A 9606-nucleotide genomic window follows, 5' to 3' on the forward strand; every position below is an offset into this window, starting at 1 on the left:
TCCCCTGAGGCTCCAGAGAGAGAGAGGGTATTGAGCTTGGGTTACATACCTGGTAGAGTCCAGTAATTGGATGACAACAGGAGAATGGTGTTTAGCAACAGAGGGGTTCTTGGCGTCACATACTAGGAGATCTACCTGAGTAGATGGTAAAAGAAATAATATGGTAGTGTTAGTAGGTTGACTGGCTAGAAAAAGGAGCAGAGGAGCTGCTGGCAAGCTTGGATTTAGGTGAATGGGAGGAGCAAAGAAATAGAGGCTCCCAGCCTAGCTAGGAGATACCTTCCCAATAAGGGAACAGGATATATTGGTACTACCAAAAAGGAATGGGTGAAAGGTACACCCCTAAAAATGCAAGTAAGTGGTAGGATATGATAAGGGAAGTAAGACTGTCCTCCTACTCCTACAACAGAAAAATGAGAAGTAGGTCCCCAAAACTCCATCAGGACTGAGTAAGTGGCCCCAGTGTCCCAGAGGAAGGATATGGGCTGCCCATTTACCACAATATCTACCCAAGACTCCCTGCTAGTGATGGCAGTGGTTGGGTCAGGGGAGCTCAGGCCTCCTCAGTCGGCCATAGACAAGCCTAGGAGATCAGTTGGAGGATTATCTGGGGGTGATGTCCCTCTGTTCTGTGTAACATGAGGGCAATCAACAGCCTCTTGATGGCACCTAGGGCATGGTCCCCTTGGCTTGCAGAAGTTAGGGCAGGCTTTTGCCCAATGACCTTGTTAACCACATTTGTAGCAGGTACCTGGTAGTTTCTAAGTCTTAGAAGACCAGGATTTCAGGGCAGTGACTGAGGCTGGTCAGACAGCCTTCCCCAGCATATGGTATTTTTGTTAACAGACTTCCTCATCTCTCCCATGGTACACTTTGAAGGCCAGTGCTAAGACTTCTGCCTGTGGAGTCAGGGGTCCCCTCTCCAGCTTTTTAAGTTTAGCTCTTATGTCAGGGTAGTTCTGGGAAAAGAAGTAGATCATCAGAAGTTGCTTACCTTCTGGGTTTTCAGGGTCCAGGTTGCTATGCTGCAATCAAGCCTTTGTGAGGCGTTCTAAAAATTGGCGTGGATTTTCCTGCTTGTCCTGGACAACCTCTTGGAGTTTTTCAAACTTTACCAGCTTTAAGGCTGCCTTTCTTAGTCCTGCCAAAAGCCATGTAATAAACCTGTCTCTGGCTAAAATATCATCTGCAGAATTATAATCCCATTGAGGATCCTGGTCAAGCACTGCCTCTGATCTGATTGGATATGCTCTATCTGTTTGATGAATTTCTCCTGCATGAATTCTCACTTGCTCCCATACTTGCCTGTGTACCTCAGGAAGTAACTTATTAGTTAGTATCATATGGAAATCATGAAAAGCCAAGCTGTAAGACTGAATAATATATTGAAACTCTTTAATAAAGGCAGAGGAGTTAGAGATAAAAGAATCCAGCCTCTTTTCTATCTGAGAAAGTTCACTCAGTGAGAAAGGAACATGTGCCCTGACAAGGTTGTCTACCCCAGCAACTTCTCTTACAGGAAGAGCCATTGCTGGGTCAGGTGTCCCTGGGAAAGAAGGTCTTGGGGATTTGGCTGTGGCCTTAGAGTGAATGATAGGCGGGGTGAAGGTAGGTACTAATGTAGAACATTTGGAGGGACCTGTGGCTGGCACAGAAGAAGGGGAGTTAGAGGTAGCAGGCTCTGGGGTGTCCTGGTGAGAAGGAGAAACTGAGGCAACAGTTTGAGTTTTTGGTGGTGTAGAAACAGGTCTGTGGCTGAAAGGAGGTGGCTCTTTTGCTGGAACTAACATTGTAGTGTCATCTGGCAGAGGTTGTGTAGAATTCATGGCTAAGAGAAGTTGGGTTGGGGAACAAGAAAAGCACATGGAGGGATTGGAGCAAAGATAGATGAATGTTTGGACATAGAGGACCTCTTTCCATTACCAGTTCACTGGCAGTATGTATTAAGATCCCTTAAAATAATTGGATCAAGGGTACCATTAAGTGGCCATTTGGAACTATTATCTAGCTGGTACTGAATCCAGACCTTATTGCAAAGGTGTATTAATTTTGATACCTTTAAGTGAGGCATTAGCTTCAAAGATTTGAAATTTTCCAGGAGACATCCTAGTAGAGTGCCTGGAGGTACTTTGGAAGAAATTGCACTACACATTTTGGGGGTTACTGGACTATTTCTACCCAAGAACAATTCAGTAACCAAAAAGATATCAGCAAGGCTGGAGGACCAAGCCATCACGAGGGCTTCCTAGTGGCTACACAGTAAAAGTTCTGCCAAGCAGTGAGAGTTCTGGCCTGTTCCACTGGCAGCAGTTGTAACATAGTGGTGATGAGGAGCCTGCGCACTCATGGCAGCCACAGTTGAAGGCTGCAGTCGGTGGTAGGAGTCCACTGGGCGATGGTCAACATAGCTGTGATCTCACTGCTTGTACTTAGACCCACTGCGGCACGGCTCTGCAGCAGCGCTTACAGTACTGCTGATTCCCTGGTTTCAGCACCAAAATGATGTGTTAAAATAGTGGCTCGCATCTGAACACAGCACACTGGGCCCATACAGTTCCACATGTGAGAGGTTTATTGCGGGAGGAGGTGGCAACAGAAAGAGAAGGGGGAAAGAGAGAGAGAGGGAGGGGTGTTCCCCTTATTTAAAGGTGGGAAATGAACAAGTGGATTCTGGGAACATGATAGCTGTTGTCTTGGTAACAGGTCTGTAGGTCCTGCCTATGTAATGTCATGGGTTTGGGAGGTCCTGATGCCAACACTGTGAGTTAAGCCTAAGCTACACCACAACTAAAAGCAGGTTTTTCCAGTAAATAATATAATCTCCAGGTTCTTAATATGATCGAATATCCAGGAACATATTTGAAAATGTACTATATATATATATGTATATACACATTTGTAGTAGTCCAGCAAGGATAACAGTTGGGAGCTAGAAAGAAAGCTTAGTGGTTAAGAGCACTTGTTGACCTGGCCCTAGAAATGTTGCAGGAGTGGCTTCTGTACCATATATATGACAGTCGGTAGCAGAGAGGAGAGTGGCTAGGTCTGTGCTCAGTGTTCTGACCTATGAACATCTGAATGATTAGTGGCCCTGAAGAAAGCAAGCCTGAGATGATCACCACTCTGGTGCCTCATAGACCCGTATGGCTACTAGGACCAGGAGCAAACCAGAGACTAGAAGAACCCCACCTGGAACTGAGGTCTGGAATGAGTTCAAGACAAATGATCCTTGTATGGGTCTACTTGAGTGGGTCATGTGAGAAGGGAGCCAGAGACAACTGTCATACAGGCATCATGGGGACTGGACAAATAGCTATCATGAGATAACCCCACCAGTTAGGTGCTGCATAGGTCAGGGAATAAGGGAACAGACCGTTCCTGAAATGACCCCTGCCAGATACCATAATGCAGAAGCAGGGCACCACACTTCTGATACCACTCCTAAGATGGTCCCAGACATTCAGGGACCCTGTGTGTCTCTGAAAGTAGCAATGAAATGATGGAGAAATGGAAGAGAAAGCGAGACCAAAGGATATGAGCATAATTAAGAGAAGCACAACTGGACACTCAAGGATACTAAAAAGCAGCCTGATATGAATAGCTGGTGATACCACCTAAGACCATGGTAAGGTAATAATGGCCTGTTCTGCCACTGGGGCCATGTCTGGATCCATGACCCTGAAGTAGCAGGATCTGTTATCAACAAAGCCCAAATAGATATCACTGATCTGGGCTGTTGACCAAGGACATGTTGATGTCTGAAGGCTGTGCAGAACTGGCCTCACCACTCACTTGGGCACTTTGGTAGAGCTGGAACTTGGGGGCACAAAAGCAGATCTGACCCTTCCCCTAGCTATCTGTAGTACTTGGGAGAGTAGGCCTGCACATTGTTGGAATTGCAAGTGAGCCACCTCTAAGGATATGTGCATGGGAGACAGCCCTACCACTCATCTCCCATGTGGTGGCATGGACAAATGAGAGATGCCCTCCTCCCTTTTTGTCCTCTGCCACTTGTGGCAGGCAGCCCCTCACCAGCTGCAGCACTCTGGAGAGCAAGCCCTACACCTAACCTGGTCTGAACAGTAAAACTGACCCTGATGGTAGGGGCACATATGAGCAGAACCTGAAGGTATGAGCATGGGAGAGCTGGCCCTGTCAATTGACTGCCATGTGGTGTCATGGGCAAGAGAGAAATGATCCCCTCTTGTTACCAATGGCAGGAAGAAGAGCTGGCTGTGAGGTCATCAGAGTGGGAGAGTTGGCCTTTCCTCTCACCTGGACAGCATCATAGAGCTGGCCCTGGATGTGGGGGTTGTAGATGAGCCAGCCCTGAGGGATATAACTGTGGGAGACCTGGAACTGCCTCTTGTCTGCTGAGAAGTGGCACAAATGAGGGCAAAGGCACTTGTCCCTTCTCTCAACCTTCACCATCTATGGAAGGCATGAGAGGTGGCCCAGGGGTCATGAGTGTGGGAGAACTGGCCATGACCCTCATCTGCTGCAACACTTGGGAGAGATGGTCCTGCACATCACCTGGGCAGCAAGATAAAGCTGGACCTGGTAGCAGGGGTTGCCGGTAAGCCAGTCTAGAGGGTAGAAGACCTGGAGAGCCAGTAGGCTGAGCACATCAGTTGCCACTCAGGCCTAGATTCATGTCTTGAATTGGCCCATCCCAACATCTACCCCAGTGAAGAACTGCTTGAGTGCATGAAGAAGCCAAGCCTACAGATCCAAAACTACAGGATCTCCATTATGCAGGCCAACAACAGTATATCCAAATGATATCCAAAAGAAGTCTTAGTGAGGTTCCAGTATTGATAGAATATCAGAAGCAAGAGGTCACATACAAGATCAAGGAGTCACTGCAATGAACATTGCAAGCAAAAAAGTGTAGACAAAAGAGTATACTCTGGGACACACTGTGACAAACTACACAAGTTTTTTTTTCTCCATTGCATGGGGGTAATTGAAAGGGTAGAGGGTGGGTGTGGAGTGAGTGGGATTGGTATGCATGAGGTAAACTTCACAAAGAACCAATAAAATATTTCAAAGAAAGCTCATTGACTGTCATGTTCAGTTGATATCAGTGAGAAGCATGCTCTTTTCTAAAAGAAAATGGACACTAGATATGCAAGTGGCGCACAGAAATGCATGAAGGTAAAACATATGGACACATAAAATGAACTTGTAACATTTAAAACTTTAAGAAGGATAGTAGGTGGTTTACAGAAGGCTAGGGACAAGAGAAGCTATTCTCCAAAACAGCAACCTGTGATCATCCAGCTGCTAATACCTGTCTAGTATGGCACTTTCACGGCCTTCTGTCTCAGAACATATCAACTGCTGCCTACTCTCTATCATCAACAAATGGAAATAAGCGATAGGCACTGCTATAACTAATTCATAGATTATATCACAAGAAAAGGAAAGATCAGAAAAATTTTGTAGGTGATCAGGAATTACTAACAAAAGTTTGGCAGAAAAAAGAATTTTTTAAATGTCTACTTTATTCAATTCATCTCACTGAGTGTCTGCTCTATTTTAGGCATTATATTCCAGCAAAAGCTACAGAGTTTAATATGACAAGATCATCCTTCCCACCTCCAAGTGTTCATATTACTTTAAACAATACAAACAAATATTGTACTAATTATAATCCATTGTGTTAAGTGATAAAACATTCTTGTGGAGTGCATGTTCATCAATGTGCTATGGGCTGGAAATAAAGCTCGGTGGTAGCAAATGTTTGGTGTGTGTGTGTGTGCACACAGACACACACACATACACACAGAGAGAAAAATAAAGTGATAGATGAGCAACCAAAAGATAATTGAGTTGGTTTTGTTTGTTTGTTTGTTTGTTTGTTTTTTAGCTAGAAACGTGAGGTACATATGAGAGCTCAGAGGAAGCAGCATGTACTATGAAACCATAAAGAATGTGTTGAATATTTTACAACGATAGGGTGAAACACGTTTCAAGGAGAGCACATATATTGTGAGGACAAGCGTGCTGAAAAATCCGAGACTGCTCTAGGAATAAGAAAATGTTCAATGTAGCTACAACAGAGTGTGCCAAAGCTGGATGAAACCTAGTGAGTGATGCTTCATAGTTCTGGTGAGTCGTAATTGCAGAACTTCAAAAGAATTTAATGGCTACAGAGTCTCTGTAGGCCTCATAGGACAAGACGCTTGCTATGTTTTGGTGCAGTACATTCCTTTCAGAGTACATACCTTTTTTTTCTTTTTACCTGGCACATGAGAGCACCATAATATTTACCTCAAAGGGTTATAGAAAGAAGTTATTCATTGGATGTTGTGAAAGTTAAAATCATTTTATGTCTATGATACTGTAAGTGATAATCATTCCTCTCTTTCCTCTTTACCTATTCCCTACCCTCCCTTGACCCCTCCCTTCTATCTCTCCCTTACTTCTCCTTTTGAAATTTATAATTTACTACATAAAATCTAGTTGAGGACAAAAGGAACTTCAATCCAAATATTAAAGAAAATTATTAAACCTTGACTCTACATTCATTTTGTATAAATAAATTTATTTAAGGAATCACCTTTATGTAAGCAGTGAAAAAAGATTGTAAACTAAAATAACGGAGTTTTGTTTTGTTTTTGTTTTGTTTGGTTGTGATCCTTTTCATTGTGATGAGATATCTCAGAACTAGAATACTGGGACAGAACTGAAGTTAAGTTGATGGGAGGAAACTGCTAAAGATGATGAATAGACTAAGGCCCTGCATCCTTTTTGACTATCTAGATTTTTAAGGGTTGATAAAGATATCTGCATGTCAGAGTTCACCAACTACAAATCAAGCTTTTTTTGCTGAGCAGCCTTCTCAGTGCCCTTTTCATGTCTTTGTTCCTTAGACTATAGATAAAGGGGTTCATCATGGGGGTTACAACTGTATACATGATGGCAGCTACCTTATCCCTTTCTGCTGAGTAGCTGGAAGCTGGAAGAAAGTAGACACCAACAATAGACCCATAGAAGAGAGACACTGCTGAGAGGTGGGACCCACATGTAGAAAATGTCTTCCACTTTCCTTTTACTGATGGAACATTAAGCACAGCAGTGCCAATAAGTGCATAGGAGACAAGAATAAAAACAAAGGGAATGAAGATAACTGTTCCCCCAACAACGAGGATGAGCAAATTGTTGATTTGAGTGTCTGAACAAGCAAGCCTTAAGACAGGTTCCAGATCACAGAAGAAGTGTGGGATTACTCTCTGATCACAGAAAGGCAAGCGACTCAGCAGGCTGAGATGCAGTACTGAGACTAGATTAGAGATAACCCATGGAACCACAACCAACAGGGCACAGCGCTTGGGACTCAACAGTGCAGCATAGTGTAATGGGTGACAGATGGCAATATATCGGTCATATGCCATGGCTGCCAAAAGGAAATTGTCCAAGTCCACCAGGAACATAAAAAAATACATTTGTGTAAAGCATCCTACAAAGGAGATGGTTGGATTCTGGCTTTGAATGTCTGCCAACATTTTAGGGACTGTAGTGGTTGTGAAGCAGATGTCCGTGAAGGATAGGTTGGCAAGGAAGAAGTACATGGGACTGTAAAGGTGAGTATCAGTGATGATCGCCAGAATGATAAGTGAGTTTCCTACCATAGTGACCAGATACATGCATAGAAATAGTGTGAAGAGGAGCAGCTGCTGCTCAGATCCCACTGTGAGTCCCAGGAGGATGAATCCAGAGATAGCAGTTCGGTTTCCTTGGTGCATGGTTCTGCTGTATCTAAAAAGGGAAAATTCATCTTCATCGTTAAATGGCAACATGACACAAAAGCCCATCAGTATATCACACTAGCTTGTAGAAGAGACTCGGGCCTTGGAGACAGAAAACACAGAGATGCATTCTTTCCCTATTAATAAAACAGCAATAAAACAAGAGTCTAGTACATAGTGAGAGACCAGTAAATATTAGTAAATAGGTAAATGGGGAAAATGGGCAGTCTATATTTATAACTCACTCTTCATGTCTTTACTACCTGAACATGCTGGAGCTATTTCATCAGTTTGTATTTTTCATGGGTACGATGAGAATTGTACTGACACATGCAAAGTAGTCAGACGTGTTTGAGCCACAACTACACAAATTACAGCCATTATCATTCACTAATCTGAAAAACTCATGGAGTCTAAAGCAAAAAGAAAGCTCCAAAGAAGAACTATTGTAAACCCCACTTTTCACATTTCAACAAGATGACGTGATCATCTACATGAAGTACCACAGGAAAGCCATGCATGAATGTCCATTCAAGCAAGCAACAAAGGTAAAATTTAGTGTCCTGAGCAAATTTACTGAAATCATTTGAACAGAAAGATGCCAAAATAAAGAATGGTTTGGGTAACACTTTAAGTGTTAGTAATTATTCTAGCTTCTAGTTTGTCAATATTCTAAGTGCCTTACATGATGCTTTTTTTTTCAACTATTCACTGCAACCTTATAAAAATACATAGGACTACTGAAATACAAATTTATAGATGAAAATTTGGCACATCCAGAGTAATGTTGATCAAATTAATAGAAAAACCAGTGCAGTGGAGTCAGTCCTAAGCTTAGCAAGCATGATTTTAGAGATGTCTTACTTGGCTCCCAGGCTCTAACATCTCTGTATTGCTTTACAACTTTGTGAATTCATCAGAGGATTCAATAATTAATATTGATTCTATGTCACCTATATTAATATACCTGAAAACTTATTCATCCAGTCATATACTGTCATAATGAAGTTGGACTTTGAGTTGTGACCTAGAACTTAATTGACCCATACCTGGGAGCAAATAGACTGCAAGATTTGTTTTGTTTTGGGTTTTTTTTCTTCCAATTTGGACCTCTTCTAGACTGTCCTATGTGATGTTCACAGATCCATTTGATTAATTTGCTACATGAAGGCCTGTCATTTCTTCATACCATCTTCCCAGCCTAACACAAGCAGAACTGCTATTATGTAAATTTCTATAATTTTACTGGTTTTCTGTTAAGATTGTGCCTTCCATGATCAAACAAAAAAAGAGGTTGCTAACACTAATGAATAGTTGGAGCGAGATTACAGGAAGGATGCTGCACTTATTTAATAACACAATTTTTTCTAAGTACCATAGCAGTCCTCATTTGCATACTAACAAATGTGCTAATTGTAAATCAAGCAGGATAGGGTCTGGTGGGGCCTCTGCTAGGCAACACTCTGCTGTTTCATACGTACAAAATGTACTGAAAATAATAAAGTGGCATATTATTATGTACATGTAATCTAGGCTTTTCATTAATGCAGATTGAATTAACCAAGTTTGACAGGGCACGTTTCTGATTTGACTTTCAAGATATCATGTTAGCGTGCTCCATTTAACTGAATGTTCCCATCTACCCTCTCCAAGCTGATGTTACCCATCACAACCAAGCATGTTTGTTTCTTCCATCTGTCACTGTTCATATTCAAGTCACTAAGTTGGCACAATGTGTTTGCAATGAATGTAGGAAGCAAGTGTTTATGCTTGGGGTTGGGGGTCTCCCTCCCATGGTACTCACCTTGGGTTTTTATAGCTGTTTTCAAAGCTCCCACATACAGAAGTGGCT

General features: G+C 42.6%; 1 protein-coding gene and 1 non-coding gene across 2 annotated transcripts; one reads left to right on the plus strand and one right to left on the minus strand.

Moving 5' to 3' along the window:
- The first annotated feature begins 2966 nt into the window (after positions 1 to 2966).
- On the plus strand, positions 2967 to 3098 carry LOC115030197 (small nucleolar RNA SNORA17). Its single transcript, XR_003835815.1, has one exon. It is a non-coding gene; the product is annotated as a small nucleolar RNA SNORA17 (small nucleolar RNA).
- Positions 3099 to 6806: 3708 nt separating this feature from the next.
- On the minus strand, positions 6807 to 7805 carry LOC110287426 (olfactory receptor 1468-like). The gene has a single exon (XM_021154055.2). It carries the CDS (start codon positions 7803 to 7805, stop codon positions 6807 to 6809), a length of 999 nt encoding a protein of 332 aa, XP_021009714.2.
- Positions 7806 to 9606: the final 1801 nt, after the last annotated feature.

Source organism: Mus caroli, unplaced genomic scaffold, assembly GCF_978045245.1.
Source record: "Mus caroli unplaced genomic scaffold, Mus_caroli_1 scaffold_5, whole genome shotgun sequence".
Taxonomy (NCBI): Eukaryota; Metazoa; Chordata; class Mammalia; order Rodentia; family Muridae; genus Mus; species Mus caroli.